This window comes from Pipistrellus kuhlii, unplaced genomic scaffold (genome assembly GCF_014108245.1).
Source record: "Pipistrellus kuhlii isolate mPipKuh1 unplaced genomic scaffold, mPipKuh1.p scaffold_m20_p_1, whole genome shotgun sequence".
NCBI classification, from domain to species: Eukaryota; Metazoa; Chordata; class Mammalia; order Chiroptera; family Vespertilionidae; genus Pipistrellus; species Pipistrellus kuhlii.
The window spans coordinates 15373041-15392614 of record NW_023425404.1 but is presented as its reverse complement, the minus strand read 5'-3'; the positions used below and the strand labels follow the sequence as shown (position 1 = coordinate 15392614).

The following is a 19574-nucleotide window of genomic DNA, read 5'->3' as shown; positions in this document are numbered from 1 at the left end:
AATTTTCTTCCTGTTTAGGTTTCAGGCTGCTCACCTGTAAAATGGTTGAGCAATACAGAGGCTGGCAAACTCTGACCCATGCAATGTATAAGGGTCCAAGTATTTACATCTTTGTAAACACTTGTAATTGTCTTTTGTTTTGTTTTGTTTTTTTAAAAAAATATATATTTTATTGATTTTTATACAGAGAGGAAGGAAGAGAGATAGAGAGTTAGAAACACAGATGAGAGAGAGTCATTGATCAGCTGCCTCTTGCACACCCCCTACTGGGGATATGCCCGCAACCAAGGTACATGCCCTTGACTGGAATCAAACCCGGGACCATTCAGTCCCCAAGCCGACGCTCTATCCATTGAGCCAAACCAGTCCCGGCTGTCTGTTTTCTTTATTATAGCCATCCTGTTAGCTGTAAAATGGTATCTCTCTCTTAAAAAAATATTTTTATTGATTTCTGACAGGAAGGGAAAGGGAGAGAGATACAGGAACATAAATGAGAGAGAATCATTGATCAGCTGCCTCATGCACACCCCCTACTGGGGATTGAGCCTGCAACCTGGGCATGTGCCCTGACCAGGAATTGAACCATGACCTTCTTGTTCATAAGTTTATGATCAACCACTGAGCCATACTGGCCAGGCTGAAATGGTATCTCATTGTGTTTTTACTTTGCATATCTCTAGAGACTATTGATATTGAGCATCTTTTCATGTGCTTTTTGGTCTTTTGAATATATTCTTTGGAGAAGTTTCTATTTAGATCTTTTTCTCATTTAAAAAATTCAGTTATTTATCTTTATTGAGTTGTAAGAGTTCTTTTTATATTCTAGATGCAAGAATCCTATCAGACATATGGTTTACAAATATTTTCCCCCATCACTGAGTTAATTTTTCATTTTCTTGATAATGTCTTTTAATGCATAAAAGTTTTAATTTTAATGAAGCCCAATTTATCTACTTTTAAAAAACATTGCTTGTGTTCTTGGTGTCATATATTAAAAAATTCCCTAATCAGAAAGGATATATGTATCCCTATGTTCTTAGCAGCACAATCTACAATAGCTAGAATTTGGAAACAGCCTAGATGCCCGTCAGCAGATGATTCAATCAAAAAACTATGGTACATCTACACAATGGAATACTATGCTGCCATAAAAAAGAAGGAATTCTCATCATTTGCAGCAACCTGGATGGAATTGGAGAACATCATGCTGAGTGAAATAAGCCAGTCAATGAAAGAGAAACACCACATGACCTCACTCATTTATGGATAATAAAGAACATTATGAACCAAAAGATAGATATAGAGACAGTAAAGCAACAAGCAGACTGTCAAATTACAGCAGGGTAGGGAGATCTGGGGGAGATAATAGATCAACCGAAGGACTCGTATACATCCATATAAGTACAACCAATGGACACAAACTCTGGGGAGGGAGGGTATGTATGAGAGGGGAGGGGAAAAGTTAAAATATGTACACAGATAATAATTTAATAAAAAAAAGGTTAAAAAAAATTCCCTAATCCAAGGTGAGTTTTATGGTTTTCACTTTTATATTTAGGATGATCAACTATTTTGAGTTCACTTTTGTACACAGTGTGAGGTTTCGTATGTATATATCCAGCAATCCCAGTACTACTTGTTGAAAAGATTGTTCCTTCCCTCCTTAAATTGTCATGGCTTCCTTGTTGAAAAACCATTGACCATACATGTGAGGGTTTCTTTCTGAACTTTCAATTCTATCCATTCATCAACATGTCTCTCCTTATGTCAGTGCCACACTGTTTTTATTACTACGGCTTTGTAGTAAGTTCTGAATCTTTCACTTCCTTTTTAAACACTTAATTTTTAAAAATTGATTTCAGAGAGGGAGAGAGATAGAAACATCAATAATTAGAGAGAATTGTTGACCAGTTGCCTCCTGTACATCCCCTACTGGGTATCAAGCCTGCAACTCAGACATGTGCCCATGACCAGAATCGAACCTGGGACCGTTGAGTCCACAGGCTGATGCTCTATCCACTGAGCTAAACCAGCTAGGGCCATTTTCTTTTTAAATGGCCAGTGGGGTGAGTGTTATTCTGCACCCATGTGTATGGTTAATGCCAGCTGCCATCGCCATGAGAGTGAGGCGATGGGGGCTTAGGAGCCTGAAGCCAGTGCTGAGGTTTTAGGCACTGTGACAAGTATCCATGTCCTTGGTTTGGTATTTGCAAGGATATGGATACTGGTAGAGAAAGGTGCAAATGAGGGGGTTAGAAACTCTCTAGAATCACTAGAGAGCTCTATCTTTGGCAAGCTGATATTTCTTCTTGGAACCTATTGTAGGGAAGGGATTTCTTTTTCAAATTAGAAACCGTGGGTTACAGTAAGCCTTGATGCCTGAGGAGATGCATTGCTACCTGCGTGAGTCAGGCCTTGGGCTCCCGCTTGCTCCTCTCCCTCCACTGCCATAGCTCTGTGGCCATTAAGGTTCTTAGCACATTGAGGTATGAAAAGATGGAGAAGCTTGAACAAGAGCCAGCAGCTGGCTGCTCAAGGGGCTCTACTTCTTGCCTTCCTGTGGGTGGTCTAGGTGATGGGTAATTTGCAGTGAATATACGATCTAAGTTATGTTGCTGTGAAAGCCAACTTTAAATGTCATTGGTGACGGGGCAGGGCCTGATTCATCCAATGCAGTAAGGACTTCTCTAGCAAGTGAGTTATCTAACCTCCTGCATATGTCTTCTTTTCTGTGAGAGCGCTGGTACCCCGGGTCACCCAGCAGGTGCGGACATGTGCAGTGGGATGAGGGTGGGTACAGCATGCTGTGTGCTCAGGACATGGTCTCCACTGTGTTCTGTCAGGAGTTGCCTACCACGGCTCAGTCCTACTCTCTTCCATGGCTCTTCTCCAGCTGAATGGCCACCGAGCATCCTTTCCCAGGTTGGCTCCCTCCTTTGCTTTGGAGGACGCACGCAGAGGCTGGGTGCTCCCAGCGGGACACAACCCTGGGTGAGTCTGTCCCCATAGCTTGTCTGTTGTGGAAATGAAAGAAGCAAACTCTAGATGGTATGGCAGCTGCTCCTCTGCGAGGGGATGTCCTTGGGAGGGAGGGAAGGATGGAGGCCTGCTTCTCTGGCCTTCCTTCTGCCTATGGGAATGGGGAGGCTCAGTGATGGGGGCTTCAATTACTATCTCTGCGGTATATTATTATTTATTTTAGACAAAAACAACAATAACACTTATTTATATAGCACATGCCAGGCTGTTTTAGAAGTGCCTGACACATATTATAATAACTTCTTCAGTCCTCACTATGACCTAGGCAGTATTTGGTTCTCTCTTTGAGCTATGACACTATTATATCCCCATTTTATAGATGAGAAAATGGGACCCCAGCAAGCCCTGGGTCACCCAGCTTGCAAGTAGTAAAGTTAGGATTCAAACCCAAGGGCCTGCCGCAGAGTTCTTAGTCCTAATCACTACTCTCTATGCCTCTCTAAAGGACATTGAATCTTAAAAAAAAATTTTTTGTATGTTTTTCTTTTATTGCTTTCAGAGACAGGAAGGGAGAAAGAGAGAGAAACATCAATGATGAGAGAATCATCAGTAGGCTGCCTCCTGCATGCCCCCTACTGGGGGTCTAGCTTGCAACCCAGGCATGTACCCTGACCTGGAGTCAAAGAGTGACTTCCTGGTTCATAGGTCAATGCTCAACCACTGAGCCACACCAGCCGGGTGGGCATTGCATCTTTTAAAGTGATATTGGCTATAACATAGCTAGCGGGTGACTCAGGTGAGTAGGTTGGAAAATTATTCCCATGAGGAATATTCAAAGGAGCCAGAGATGGTTTGTTTGGAGACCAAAAGGATAAATGAGCACTTTCTTCAGACATTTGTCTGTGGATGACAACAGCCATTTACTGAATAGTCTCACTGAGTAAAATCCTATATAATAAAGAGTTAATATGCAATTAGACCAAACAGCAGAATGACAGTCCATATGATCTTCCAGTCAAGGCCAGGGCTGCGAGGGCCGAGCCCCTTGCATGAATTTTGTGCACTGGGCTCGTAGTATTATATAATGACTCAGATTCTGACTCACAATAGAGAAGAACTTTTTACAAGTAGAGCAATTCACAGATGGAAGGCCTGAACCAAAGAGAACTTAACTGGGAAATGGGTGAGCAGGGACTGAAGGCCGTTGAGCAGGGGTTCCGTGGGGGTGGGGAGGGAGGGCCACTGCATTGGGAAGGAGCTCAAATTAAAGACTCCTGGGAAGTAACTCGCACACTTTTTAGGATTTTATGAGACAACAGCGAATGTTCAACCAGGTGGGTAGGTACATAGTAGGCCCACAGCAAGTACTTACCCAGGGACCTTCCAGGCAGAACCACGAATACCCACACTTAGGGCCATTGCCACACCACTCAATAGAGAGTGTTCTTCCCCAAGCTGGACACAGGATTTTGGATGTGGTCATAATCATCCTGGGGAAGAATAGATTGCCTCATTCTACACACACTACTTCTAACTAATACGGTGTTGGCAGCCACATTACACCATCATCTCATAAAAAACCACAATCGACAGAGAATCCCTTATTTAGGAGGTTGAAATGGAAGGGTTATCTTCCTTCCTGCATCTCCTCCATTAAATTCTGGAGGATGAGGTAAATACTGTAAAAGAAAAATTCCTCATTCCTTTGCAGGCTGCCCTCTCTAGACCTGGCAGAGAGCAAGGGACAGTATCTGCAACCCACGAGAACAGCTGTGCTTTGAAGCTTCGGCCTCCAACCCTCCCTGCACAAAGGAAGGGGGGAAGGATGGACTCAGGGTATGCTGAGAGTAGACTCTAGACCTGCCACTATTTTAGATGCTCTATGCAGTGTGGGCAAAAGCAGGTTTACAGTTGTGAGTAGCAAAATGATTTAATCTTGTGTTATATATTAATTATTATATTCCATATGAACAACTCCAAACCTGCTTTTAAGCCCCCTTCCTTTCCCCCCATATAGCTTGTCTCATTTTGTCTTCTCAATGACTCTGAAGATGGGCACCATTAGCCTTACTTCATAGATAGGCTCAGAGAGGTTATATGCCTTTATCAAAGTCACACAGCTTGTAGGTAAGATTGGTTCTTTGGGCTCCAAAGCTATATTTTTCTTTCTGCATCTTGTTGTTTCTGAGCCAAACCTGACCGAAGATGAGGAGGTCATTGCTGGAAAACATTTTCCAAACTGAGGAAAAAAACATGCTTATGCCCGGCAGACCAAAAGGATCCCCCATCCCTTCCTCTGCCCGCTCCTTCTCACTGCTCCAGGCTCTCTTCCATGGTGAAATCACCCAAAAAATGCAATGCTGCAATCACCAGGTCCAAGAATGAAAAAACCATGTGCCATCAAAACAACCAGAATAGAAGAACTTGGGAAGGAAGGATGGCCACAGGCTCCCTGTTCGCACATTCCCAGCTAGAAAACTTTGTGCTTGCTTCTTCAGCATTTCTATGATCATTGCCAGAAAGATCATGTGGCACAAGAAGTTTTCTTTAAAACAGTGATTCTTGAAGGGTGGTCCCCAGCCCAGTGGCCATGGCATTACCTGGGAACTTGTTAGAATGGAGCTTCCCTGGCTGACCCCAGATCGAATGAACCCAGAAACTCTGTGAGTGGGGCCCAGCCATCTGTTTTTATAAGCTCTCCAGGCAATAAGGAATGCTCTCCTGCAGCCTCTGGTGGAGAAAGGTGTTCTGGGGAACAAGTAGCATCCTCGGCTGGCCTGGAGACTCGGTCTTCCAGCCAGGGCCGGGACACCCCAGAACACACAGTTTCTCAGAGGTTCCGTAGGCAATGCCAACAGAATGAAAATGGGGCTGCCCAGAAACAAAGCAGTCAGTGGAGCCAACCCAGCAAGATCCTTAGCCTGCACTGTGCATTCGCGCAATCCAGAGAATCTGCTTACTGACTTGGAGCAACTGGTAGATTAAAAATACAAAGGCCACCTCATCCTCTCACCACCAAAGAGACAAATATCCGCATGCCTTCTGCTTTTTGTTTAACTCGTTCCCACTGGAGTATGTGTTTTAATATTTTTATTTGATTTAGAAATGTTCAGGTACATGACAGTCGATGTTTCATCACAAGTTCGGTAGTTGTACTAAGGATGTTGAACCGAGCCTGTCTCTTTACATATGGTTCACATTTTCTGTTTTACAAAAGAGGCACAAAGAAACAGAGCAGAGGGAACAAAAGCACCAGGCGAGGAGGCCCTGTGCCTGGGCGCGGGGTGTGTGTGTGTGTGTGTGTGTGTGTGTGTGTGTGTGTGTGTAGGACCCAGTAGTCAGTGAAGGTCTGGGGCAGTTCAAGATGGATTTCTTCACAGATAACAGAGCCTTAGGAAATCAGGGGAAATTATTTCAAGAGAGCCTGCCACCCGGACTGTAAAAAAGTAGGGCTGGGAGAAGCAAAGAAACATGGCGAGGACCTGCCCTTCATTGTATTGCCTTTTTAAAAAATAAATTTATAAAGCAAATTTCAGAGAACACTAGTACCATGAAATGTGCCCCACAGTGAAATAAGGTTAGGCATTGCTGCAAGCGATCTCGTCCTCTGAGAGCTAAGTCATGGATGTAAGGCTCTGAGACAGTCTGAAGTCCAGACCTCTTTTCATTTCATTTGACCCAATATTTCCAAAGTTATTTGGCTGGAGAAGCTCCACATCCTCAACAATTCCTAGCCACACCCTCAGGACACCAACTGCATTCATCACTTACCCAAGTGGCTGTGTGAGGGTGTCTGGAGCAGAGGAGAAAAATGAGCACATGCAGGAGAGACTGGTCTAAGGAAGCAGGGGACCCTTCACACAAGGGGAAGCAAAAGTCCAGCGACAGAGAGGAACTATGAGATGTGAGGTCCCACCCCGCCAGAGAAGCACCGCAGGAATAACCAAGGAAAGCAGGCCGGCCATTGCACACAGCGGAGGCCCCATGCACTCCCCCAAATTACTCCAGGAAATTCTCACTCAAACTGGAGCAAAAGACTCTCTTTCAGCTGCCTCCTGACCAGTTATCCCATCTCTTCCTCCTCCCTTCCGAAAAGCTCCATTTGCTGCAGAATTGAGACACAGTTCCCTCTGACACCAACACACCTGCCGGCCAGCAGGCTACCTCTCTGTCTCTGGTTTCCTTGTTTGGAAAATGTTTGGGTTAGACAGGTGAATGCTAACGTTTTCTCCAGCTCTGTCCATTTTCATGTTTTACGAGAGGCTGGAGATTGGGATTCAAATGCTGCTATGAACTAGCTGTGACGTTTGAACAAGCATTCTCCACTCCCTGTGCCTCTCCTATGAAAGACGTGCACACAGAGTGACCGAGGCCCGAACGAGATAGCGCATAGATCATGGGTGGTGGTGGGAAACTGCTGGGAAGTAGAAGGTGGCGATCTCCATGTGGGGCCTGGCACCTGTGGTTATCACTGTCTCCCCGGTGGTCCTCGGTGCTTTTCTCCATTCACCCCTGTGAGCAGATCTTTTCTACTCATCACTCACTCAACTGCATTTGTTGGGAGAGCCAGCCTCTCACATTCTTCTAGTGTCCAGGAGTTTGGCTAATGTTGAAGATTAACAGGCTTAAAATAATTTCAAATTTTGTCATAATTTAGATAGAGGTTGACTTGCAATATACCATTGGGCTGTTTATATAAAGGACGTCAAGCCAAAATCTATCTATCTATCTTTCTTTCTTTCTTTTAATTAGAGAGAGAGAGAAAGAGAGATGACTTTTCACTTATGCATTTACTGGTTAATTGAACTTGCAGCCTTAGTATATTGGAATGACACTAACCAACTGAGCACCCAGTCAGGGCCAAACCAAAAATCTTTAAGTATATGAATCAGAGATGAAATTTACTTATCTAAGAACACACTGGTGTGTGTTTTTTATTGTTTTGTTTAGTTTTAATATTTTTATTGAATTTAGAGAAAAAGGAAGGGAAAGGGAGAGAGAGATAGAAACTTCAACAATGAGAGAATCATGGATTGGCTGCCTCCTGCACAACCCATACTGGGGATTGAGCTCACAACCTGGTCATGTATTCTGACCAGGGATCAAATCCGTGACCTTTTGGTTCGCTAAACCACACCAGCTGGTTAGAACACACTTTTAAAGTACTTTTAGGAATACCAGTTACATTCATCAACAAAGTTAAGCAGACAGTAATTTCCCGTAGGCTGATGTACAAACACTCTTATGGAAGGACCCATCAATTGACATTTCAGCCTTCCTGGGATGCTCCAGAATGGGGTGGGAGCAAATTCCATGGTTTGTACCTGCATCTTTGGGGCCAGGACAAGTCTGAGTTTTGAGAACTGCACAGTGGGATACTAGAAATGGCCAATTAATTAATTATGTTGTCAATTCCTCTTGGGCGATGCTTTTGCCACAGATTGATCTGTGAGTTGATTAATTTGAGGGAGAGGGGGAGGTAGAATGAAGAATAAATAATTTATGAATTCAAAAGAATAAATAAGTTTATAAAGAAAGAGGCTAAGCTAGGTAGAACTTAGGTATTGATGTATGTATAAACCATCAATTCTATAGACTTGATATCCTGAATTTTTGTGCAAGAAGCCTCGCTTCTCTCCTCTGAGTGTAACAAAACTGTTGCTATATGAAAACAAAGTTCCCTTACTTCATCAAAACTTCTTCAAACTTTTTGCTGATTCCAGTCTGCCCCCTCCGTGTGCCTGGTCAGATAGGGTATTTTTGGTTCCCACCAGAGAATTCATTTGTGCCCTTTTTGAGTGTATAGATAGTTTGCTGATGCCTGGCTGGCATGGCTCAGTGATTGAGCACTGACCTATGAACCGGAAGGTTGCAATTAGATTCCCTGTTAGGGCACATGCCTGGGTTGTGGGCTCAGTCCCCAGTAGAGGGTATGTAAGAGGCAGCCAATCAATGATTCTCTCTCATTATTGATGTTTCTCTCTCTCTTCCCCTCTTAAAAAAATAAAAAAATAAAAAAAAGATAGTTTGCTGAAAAAGAACACAGTGATGATAAATAGTGTAGTAGCCTGACTGGGTACTTCACCGTATGAGCTAAGTGCTTTATTTTCATTATCTAATTTAATTCTATCAGCAATGGCGTGAGGTAGGCATTATGAGCTCCCCTTTTAAAATAGCCTCAGATAGTCTGAGGCTGGCTTTCACCAAGAACCTTTTCGAGGCTGCAGAGGGTTGGAAGGTTTAGTGGTTAAGTGGGAGCTGATGTGTTAAAGAAGGTGGGCTGCAGTCTGACTCTATGACCATTGCCTCTTGTCTTCATGTAACATCTTTTCTTCAAGATGACGTCTTGCAGACTCCCCAAGACAACTTACAAACACCCTCTTGATTGACAATCATGGGTTAATTCACTTGGGGCTCTTTCAGCAAAGGGCCCTGCCCTGGCCTTGTCCACTGTCCCTGCCCTGCAGCATACCCGGGGCAGATGAGCCCATTTCTATGTGCTCCCAGCCTCAGAGGCAACAACTCCTCATTTGGTTCCAGTTTTCTAGGACTTGAAGTAGCTCCCACCCTGAGGATTTCGTGGTTTGGAGTCTATTCCTTGGAGCTTGGTCCAAGGGAAATGCTGAGGGCCCTGAGGAGAAAGGGGCTGTGTTTGGACCTATGGCCTGGCTGGGGGCTGGGAGGCAGTGTCCATGTGTCTTTAGAGAGACAATGGGCATAGTCAGTGAGCATGTGGCCCTTGGGACCCGCTGAGCCCAGAGCTCAGATTATATCCCTCGAAATAAACCTTTGGGCTTAAGCTCTTACCCATTTAGTTCTGAGCCCATTAGCCTTGGGTGGGACGCCACATTCCAGGAGGAGGGGGCTTCCACCCAGCGGTTCTCTGCAGCTGGACCATAGTGCTCAGTATAGCAGGCAGCTCTGGGCCAAAGGCACAGCTTTGGGTGCTGACCTTGGACAGTACTGTCCTCAAGGAGAGGGAGGCAGCCTTGACCATGAGAGCCATGGGGCCCGGGAGTGAGTCAGTGTGGCTGTCCAGCCACAGGGACAGGCTTCCCTTGAGGTGATTATTGGCCAAGGAGGAGAATGCAGCCAGCCAGGCCCTATTAAAATTGTCAGTGGTGAGGAATCGTCTCTAGGTACTATCCCCGGCGGGGCTGACAGAATCTGAAGGGGTAAAATCCAAGTTTCCACCATGTTTCCCACTCAAGCTTCAGGAGCTCTGGCGTAGGAGAAGGCCGGCTTGCCAGGTGTTCCTGACGCAGCTGAGAGCAATCATTGCCACAGCCACCCTGCCTCAGCCATCAGCCACGCCAGGCACTGGGCTCACACTGTTTGCTCTGCTCTTCAGAGCCTTCCAGGTTTGGCGTTGTCACCCCCATTTTATAGATGGGACTGAAGAGCTAAGTTTGCAACTGCCTGGACCAGGCTTCCCACTTGGGTCTGTCTGGTTTTCTTTCCATTCCACCATTACGCCTCCTCAGAAGGTAGCACTGACCCAACCCAAGAGGTGGATCCTGAGAGAGCATCTGGGCAGCAGCCATGGGCATAGGATTGGCTCCAGGAGATGAGGTGGGAGTGGAGTATGGCACTGGGTGAAGGCCTTGGCTCGTATTGTTTCCTTGCATGGACAGGAGAGGTAAATGCCTCATTGAAACACAGAATCATGTTGGTAGGAACAGGATGCCCTCCATCTTGTTCTTGTCCTGATTTCTGGGGGTGGGTTCTTAGGGAAATGACCAGCCTTGGGGCAAACTACAGTGTTTGGGATCCACACAAAAGCAGAGGCGTTTCTGTTGGCTTTCCTGCCTTACCGATGCCGGCCGTCGGATCTCCTTTACCTCTGTGCCCTTCGTAGACCTCAGCACCTGTGTGCTATTACTGTCTACCCTCAATTTCAGCATGTCCTTGGTCCCAGGAGGCACACTTTTTTTATACTTTACTATCTGTGCAAATTGGTACATCCTGTGAATGAGGTCTACATTTGATGCGGTGGGGCTGTTTAAATTGATGTTACATTTTTAGAATTGATGGAGACCAAGACTGAATAAATATAATAATTCATGCATTTGTTCAATTCATCAAATGCCTACAGTAAATGCCAGGCATTATGTTAGATGCTTAGAACATAGAAATAACCTTTTGCAGTCCCTTGCCTTTGGGAGGTCACAGCAAAAGGAGGGAATGGACTAGATAGAGCAATAGTTAGAGTTCATTGTGATAAGGGCACAAAATTTAGAAAACCAAGGTGTGTGGAGGATCAGAGGATGGAGGGAGGAGAAGTGGGGGGAGGCTGGACCTCTTTGCAGAGAAGGTGTGTCACAAAGGAGGTGGGAATCTGAAGGGATTAGGAATGAACTAGGCATGGGTTATGGAATGGTATTCTGGAAAGATTGAATTGGAGCAGACAACGTTCAAAATTATGAGAAACTTGGATGTGCTTGCAAGCTTCAATGGGTTTGTTGTGGTTGGAATGGAGAGTGTGTGTGGAGACATGGGTGTAAAATGAGCCTGTGGGAATAGGAAGGAGGCAGATCAGGAGAATCTCGAGTGCCACGCAAATTTGCTTAAGGTCCTACACGATCACGAACTTAATCTCCATCCTGAGTCTAGCAAGTTTCCTGAGGGTTTTAAACAGGGGAGTGATGCCCTGATTTGTGTTTAGGAAGTTGTGTAGAAGGCAGACAGGAAGAGGATGGTGGGTTGGAGGAGTGGGATAGAGTGACAGCTATTGGCAGAGAAAGAAGAGTTACCCCAAATGAAGAAAGCCTCATTTTCATGTACTATTTCCAGGCAGGGTAGAGGCTTGAGCCCTGGTGCAGAGGGGCAGCTAGAAGCTGCAGGCACAAGTGACCTTGCTCTTGCCTTAACCCCATCATATGTGCCCTTGTCTCAGGAGAGCCACCTAATCAGCAGACAGCTGATTATATGAAGGGATGATGAGAAAAGCTGGAAAGACAAGAAAGATAAGACATTTCCCTCCCCACTGCCTCTGTTCGTTAAACAAGGGTCACATCAACCTACCAGGGGGACATTTAACCCGTACTTGGGGTGGGGTGGGAGGGAAATGTGTGGGTATTAGTGAGAACCATCACAGGAAACACACATTGGATCTATCTAGATAGCGTTAGAAGTCATAAGAAAGAAGTAGATAAGCTTCTGTTGCTGTGCATGGGAGTCATGCAGAAAACACAATGGTGTTGGCTGACGAGCCCACCTACAAGAGACTCTGGGACCAGATGCTGGGGTGAGAAGTGTAAGGAGCTCGCTCACTATACTGGGGATGCTTTTGAAGGGGTGAGAGATGACTGTTGATATTGTGCCCCAAGGCTTACAATTCTCCCCCCTTTGACTTTTCCATGCAGGTGCAGTGCCACACTTACACTGGGTACTGCTGGTGTGTCACCCCAGATGGGAAGCCCATCAGTGGTTCTTCTGTGCAGAATAAAACTCCTGTATGTTCAGGTACCGTAGGGAGGGGTGGGAGGAAAGAAAAAAGCTGGAGAGAGACCTCTTGGCTATCCCCTGTGTCCTGTAGGGGAATATTTGAAAAATTGGTGGTGGTTATTAGCCATCTCCAGGTGAGGGAGCATCCCACTCGAGCATGCGTTTGCTCTCAGTAAGCCGGGTGACAGAGTCAGTATATGCCTGTATGCATATATTTGTTATTGTAAGTGTAAGTTTCTGGCTCAAGGATCTTTCCCCCAAACATTGGCTGTAATCCCTAGAGCATATACATTTTTAAAAAAAATTTTAAAATATGTTTTTATTGATTTTTTACAGAGAGGAAGGGAGAGAGATAGAGAGCTAGAAACGATGATGAGAGAAAAACACCGACCAGCTGCCTCTTGCACACCCCCTACCAGGGATGTGCCCGCAATTAACATACATGCCCCTGACCGGAATCGAACCTGGGACCTTTCAGTCTGCAGACCCATGCTTTACCACTGAGCCAAACCGGTTTCAGCATGGCATATACATTTTTAGGTTGATTGCTCTGAATGATAATGGTCCTGGGAGCACTTGATTTAGGTGGATTTCAAGATTGCATGGGAATGCAATATCAAAGACTGTGATCATCAATTAGTGATGTTTGTCATGAGGACAGGAGGAGAGTGGTGGCCTGCCAGAATTCTCGTCCCAGTATTACAAAGTGGTGCAGCAATCTGGAGAAAGGCTGATGTGTAGATTCAATAAGGAATCCAAAGACGAAAGATAGTTTTGAAAGGCATTGGAGGTCGGAGGAGCTTCAGCTAAAGGAGCTAAAGACTACCCCTTGACTCAGGACCCAGTGCTTTTTATTAACACGAATTGTCCTAAAGCAAAGTGGAGATAATACACTTCAAAGGGTAAGGTTTCAAAGAGTAGGGTTTATAGTAGCATTGTCAGATTGGGGATTAGCCTACAGCTGTTCAGGTGTCTGGCCAACAGGAGGCAATAACATGCAGATTAAGATGCCCTGAGCTGTCTGGCAGTTAACAATCCTATTCAAGTTTGGGGGAGATGCTTTTTAGCTGTACCAACAGATAAACTATTGTACATATGTGGCTCAGTCCTTGTTGAGGGCGCCCCCCCTCCTCCCAAGCTTCATCAACCTTTTGATGAAACTCTTGCAATTATGACATGTTGGAATTGGTGTTCCTGGCAGTAGCCTATGCATCATAGGTGTGCCACCCTGAACCATGTAATGGAGAGCGATGGAAAACTCTCATAAGAGTGGCCCTCACATCTGGCTGCCCTCAGTGGTGTTTTGGGGATAAAAAAAACCCAGGTGTTGAGACCCCTTCTATATATTCTCATCCAATAGGTCTGCAGTGAGGCCTGGAGTCCATGTGTGTATGAAGCTTCGCATGTGGTTCTGATGAGTAGACCATTTAGGGCACCACGGATTTATAGTGACCTTCTAGGTCTGTCCATGGCAAAAATTAAGTCCTTTCTATTTTCAACTTGATAAGCATAGGGAAATTTTGCTCTTAGGTCAGCTTCAGGGGATGTGGATTATGGATTTACACAAGCCCCATACTTTCACGTTCCATTAAGATGAGAATTTCTCCCTTAATTCACTATGCAGCTCAGCCTTCATTAAAAACAAACAAACAAAAAACAAAAAGCCAAAACCCATCCCACCATCTGCTGCTTCATATTTCTCAATAGCTATGTGTATGAGTTTTATATATTTACTTATCTTAATTTTGAAGTGCAAGCAAAGTATGAAACATTATCCTAAAACCCATGGGAGATCCCACAGGCTAGCAGTTCTGCTATCCTAACATTTTCCTTTTCCCCCCACAAAATTTATTCCTTTTTCCTCTGGCTCTGCTATATAAAGGGAGAAGTAAGTGGGAAGAGCAGTAAGTATCTACATTAGGAAACCAAGACTTGCAGGCCAAAAAGGAAAGTTTATTTTTGGTTTATATGGAAACTGGAAACCTTAATTGGGCTTGTTGTGGGAAGGGGCAGGAATGAGCCCTCCTTGCAGATGACCTGGAAAGTTCCACTGAAAGCAAACAAATGTACTAAAAACAAGTCATGCAGGGTAAGATAATTGAATTCTCACAAAATCAGTACCTGGAAAAAGGGTATGATATAGACTGGGAAAATATGGCTTCTTTCTTTTCTTTGGGTGTGGGACCTCCACAGATGCCTTTTTGTGAATGATCTGGCTGTGCCCTGCCTGTGTGGCTTTTTTGTAGAGAAGACAGGTGCCACACGGTCAGGGCCAAAGGATGGGTGCATATGGCCTCCTAGCATCTGCATGGCAAAGTGTTTGGCCAAACTCACACACTACCCTCTCCTTAAGGAACAGCCTGTTGCATCTAGAAAATTGTTTCCATGCCTCGGACTATTTTGGCCCATTCAGGACAATTGGGCCAACAATTTTCTACTTAATGCAGATGGAAAATCGCCGATTTCCTGCCCAAACCAGCAAGGGATGTCAATCATTGCATTTGAGTAAGAGAGGATTTCTTTTCAGTTGGCCCTACTGAATAGATATGGCTCAGAACATGGTGCTGGTGAGAGTGGGGGAGATGGGGAGTGGAGGCGAAAGGCAGTCATTGGAATGTTCAATAAGGGAGAAGTCTGGTTACGACTCTTGCCAGGGAACCTAGAAATTATGGTTCATCTCAACAGTGCTGTGATATCAGTGACATTGACATTAAACAAACCCCACTCAACATGTATGTATGTACTAACTGTGTATATAATGTCCCTAGATGTGTATACGATATATATACACATAACCATATGCTCATAACATCAGGCTTTGCCAACTCTATGAAAGGAACCAACCGGGATGCATTCTGAATGTCTGTGTTTCTCTTTCCCCTCTCACCCAAGGTTCAGTCACCGACAAGCCCCTGAGCCAGGGTAACTCAGGAAGGAAAGGTGAGTAGAGTTTTATGCTTTATCTCAATGTTTTCTCCTAAAGCCGGTCCAAGCAAGCATTCTTGGACAAGATGGATGGAGCTGGGGTGAAAGCTAAAGGTGCCCTGCAGAAAATATCCATTCTTATTCTGTGTTTCCTCAGAGAGGCACCGAGGTGAGTAAGGCTCATCCGTGGTGGGGACCAAGCTCTCAGAATTTCTGGGGGAGGTGAGTGGGTGCAGGCCACAGAGCTGGCAGGGACCCTGAGAATCTTGGTTCCTAGGAAGTTCAGTCAAATCAACTTACCAGTGTTGCCAGCATTAAACAAGGATAATGAAAATAGGTGTGCTCAAGTCTACCCCGACTCTCTTATGTTGGAAACCCATCTGAGCATTATTTCCCTCACTGCTTCTCAATAACTATTCCAGCTCCTCCAGTTTCTCTTCACGAAGACTAGGCTGGCTTCATGGGCTTGCGACCTGTGCATTGGTTGTCATTAAATTCTCAACTATTTTATCTTTGAACTTGTGCTTTTAAAGGCGGAAAGTCTATGGGGACAATGACGCGTGCGTGTGAGCAGCGGTACATGCAATAGCATGTCTGCCGCTGATTCTTGGCCCCATGTGCACGTAGCTTTTGCGATGCATGCTTTTATAGTATGCTCAAAACCTTAATTTTTCTTTACCTAAAGCAACATCAAATAGCAAATTAAAAACGCCATGGCAAGTCAAGACAGAGGCTGTGGAAGAGAGGACACAACTGTATTTTTAGTCTCTTTAGTAACACTTCCCCCTGCTTTTTGAACAGAAGGTCTGTTTTCATTGTGTACTGGGCCTTACCAATTATATATACCCTGGTTAAGGCATTTGTCTGAGTGCTTTTTAGGGTTCCAGCTGCCATGAGGAGCAGGTCCCTGAGATATGAGGACCATACTTGCTGGTGTGGCAGACATTAAGATCACTGCTGCTCACCTCCAGGATGACACACAAGCACACGGAGAGTTGTGGTTGCATAAAAATAATTATCAATTCCATTGCATGAGTGAGAAACCCAGAACCCCCATTTTCAGGTAAAACCCAGACAAGGGACCTTGGCTGAGATTGAGGCTTCCCACCTGAATCTGGGCCTTGGGAACTTCATGCTCATAAGATCCACGCTATCACAGGGAGACCAAGGTGAGCCCCCTAGACGGTGCTCCAGGCACTTACTGAATAGAGATGGGAGGAGAAGGCGAGGTCACCTTTCCTGAATGTAGGATATGAGTGTCCTGAGAACCTGCTGCCAATTGCGGGCGCTCTAAGAAGATGTGGAAGGAGGGCATGGTGACACTGCCACCACCCACTGGAACACATGGACCAATGGCCTAGATGGGCTGCTCCCCTTCCTGTGAGCAGGAATGAGTAAGTGGGTGAAAAAACGAGAGCAAGTGCCTTCCCAGGTCTTCCCAGAACAGAGGAGGCAGCCGTGAGTGTGGGTGGTTCCTTCCCGTGGGGGAGGGGCATGGCCGTTTCTTTCTGCAAAGACTTGGAATCATCAATTCCTTGAACGGCGTGTATTGACAATGTATTGGGGCTGGAAAAGAAAGCTGCCTTCAGTGTTGCTTATTGCAACAGGAGTCTTCAGAACATGCCCTTTATTTCTGGGCATGAGGTCCTGGTAGTAAGGGGGTGGGGGGGAAGGGCAATCCACTCAGAAATGACCACCCAGATTTCATGATGCTGAGATAAGCACCCACACCAAGAAAGACCCATGGGGTTTGGGTCCTTAAACTGCACAGAGAAGTACTTTCCAGATTGATGTGACTCTGCACCCCATGAATAACGTAAGAATCAGACACATGGACATGGTGGGATCTCATGGATTTATCAGGAAGAGGGCAGGGGAACCTGATTCCCCCAGGGATGGTGCAGGAAATAGGGGTGCAGAGTCTGAAGCCTCATCTCGGAGCTAAGCTGCCACCAATTTTTAGTTCTTTGCTGTCCTACACTGGATGAGTTCCTTCCTCCGTGACATTTTTGCTGAGGCCCCCTCTTTAGTGAGAAGACCTGGGGGTGGGGAGGGAGGGATGCTGGGGCTTAGTTGCCCTGGGTATTGTTGTGTCAGTAGGCTCTCTTCCTTCTACTTTGGAGGATCAGTGTAGGTGCTGGTCCTGCTCTCCGGCTGCCATGGGCAGTGCAGTGAAATGCAGTTTGGGGCCACCTGTAGGAAGGGCCACCTGAAGCCACACCTGCCCAGGAAGCTGAGGTTTGAATGGGGACAGGGTGCGAGAGGGCATTCGTAATATCCTGTGTTGGCCCACTGAGGACCCTCTTTCAGCTGCCACTTAAGAATGGAATGTGCTCCGAGGGCAGCAGGTGGGAAGACACAAAGGCCCCTTGTCTGAGCTCGTGCCCACACGTGGGGTCTCCTAGCAAGCATCTCCTGAGAGCCGGAGCTCGCAGCCCTGAGGCCCACCACAGACAGATGCTGGGCCCGGCCCTTGTGCAGGGTAAGGGGTACGGATGGGAAGGAGGTGAGGCTGGAGGGCTGGGTGTGTGAGCAGCGGGGGGGGGGGGGGGGGGGGGGGGGGGTAGGGGTTGGCGGGGGGGGGGGGGGAGGGAGAGGGCACGCTAAGGGGGAGGAGCAGACCCAGCCTATTCTTTCCCCACCCTCTTGAACATGCTCCACTGACAGGGCCGGAGGGATCGGTTCTCTCTGCCTGGAAGGAATGAAAAGATGTATTGTGCAGCCACAGAGAGTCTGGTTGCCAGCCAGGAATGAGTCCTCCAAAGCAGAGGAGAAAGGCAGAGTGAGAGGAGGCTGGGGGAGGCGGCCCAGAGAGATAGCTGGAGCAAAGGAGGAGGGAGAGAGGCCAGGCAGTAGCAGGTCACAGCCGGTTGGCCTGGACAGGGAGGCCTGGGTTGCTGAGGCTCGTGGGTCCACAGGTGTGGAGAGCCCGAGGGGAGAAGGGGGGTGGGTAAGGAGGGAGGGAGGCACTGTTATCTTACCCAGATGCACGTGCTCCTAGAAGGGAGAGGGTCAGAACTTCAGACTATTTATTTAATCCCTTGGAATGTCCTTGCCTGGCTCTGATCTTTGGGCCCCTTGTGTTTCACGGACTCCTTTACAGCCACATGTGTGGTAATTAACACGTGCAGTGTAGGTCCCAGCCATGTGTTTGAGTTTCAAATATCCATTGATCTGGGGCACTCCCATCCCGGCCAGCCCTCCCCTTCTTCTCCTTTGGTCCTCGCCCTTGAAGAGTGATGGAAGGGGTCTGTGTGTATGGGAGGGTGGGGGACACACGTGCATCCACATGTATTTTATTGAGGCTACAGAGGAATGTCAGAACAAGGGAAAGAGCCCCCAGCAGCCCTTAACCCCTGATGATCTGCTGCTAAAACAGCCCAAGGCTGCAGCAGTTGTGTAGAGATGAATTTTTTGGTTTCCACTGAAGTCATCTGAAGAATGGCTGGGAAGCAAATGTGTTTAGAAATCATGAATTTACTGAGTGTCTTTTCCTGGGCGGCCAAGGCTTGTGGAGTTTCTATGGTGCCTCTTTCTGGGGTGTTGGTGATAATGAATGTGGACGATTTGGGGAGCCCTCAGGATTACTGAAGACAGCCAAGGACTGGTCCTGGGAGTCATTGCATGTGAGGTGGCAGAGGGAAGTGCACAGCCCGGGTGCGGTGGGGGAGGGGCGTGGCGAGGAGTGACTGCATGAAATAGAGGAGAGCCCCGTCCACTGAGTTCTGGCAGTTCTCCCGGAGGCTTTCCTCCTGAGCACCTAGGACCTTGGAGAGCCCAGGGTGATGCTTCTATAGATGGCAAGGGGGAAGTTTAGGGTCATCAGGGGTTTTCTGCAGTTTGCCTTTTTCTCCTTGTACCAGGTCTGGGAGTTAGCTCTTTAAAGAAAGCGAAGAAGGAAATAAAAACATGAGCAGCCTCTGCATACATTTCTCCATGGGCTTCCATATTTGTCAAGCCAGTCTTGGAGAGAAACTGAATTTCCAAAACGTAACCCACTTTTAATTTGCAGAGATTTTTTTTTTTTTTTTAATCCTTCACTGGCTGCTCTATATATAGTATGTGCTCCTGGTAAAGAGTAGGTCACACTCCTTTATCCAGATATCAATAGAGACAAAGGTCCCTCTCTATCTTTAGAAATTCTATCTTTAGAATTTCTCATGGAGCATGGGTCTACAGATTGGTACCAGCTTGGAGATCTTGTCATCAAGTGATGGATTAAG

At 46.3% G+C, this 19574-nt stretch overlaps 1 protein-coding gene across 9 annotated transcripts in view; it reads left to right on the top strand.

Moving 5' to 3' along the window:
• SMOC1 (SPARC related modular calcium binding 1) overlaps positions 1-19574 on the top strand; it is a 138201-nt gene that overhangs the window by 72943 nt on the left and 45684 nt on the right. For all 9 annotated transcript variants that reach the window (XM_036432906.2, XM_036432897.2, XM_036432880.2 and 6 more), the window contains exons 4-5: positions 12345-12444; positions 15319-15366. In XM_036432906.2, the coding sequence (XP_036288799.1) occupies positions 12345-12444; positions 15319-15366 (148 nt within the window). The remainder of the gene's footprint in view (positions 1-12344; positions 12445-15318; positions 15367-19574) is intronic.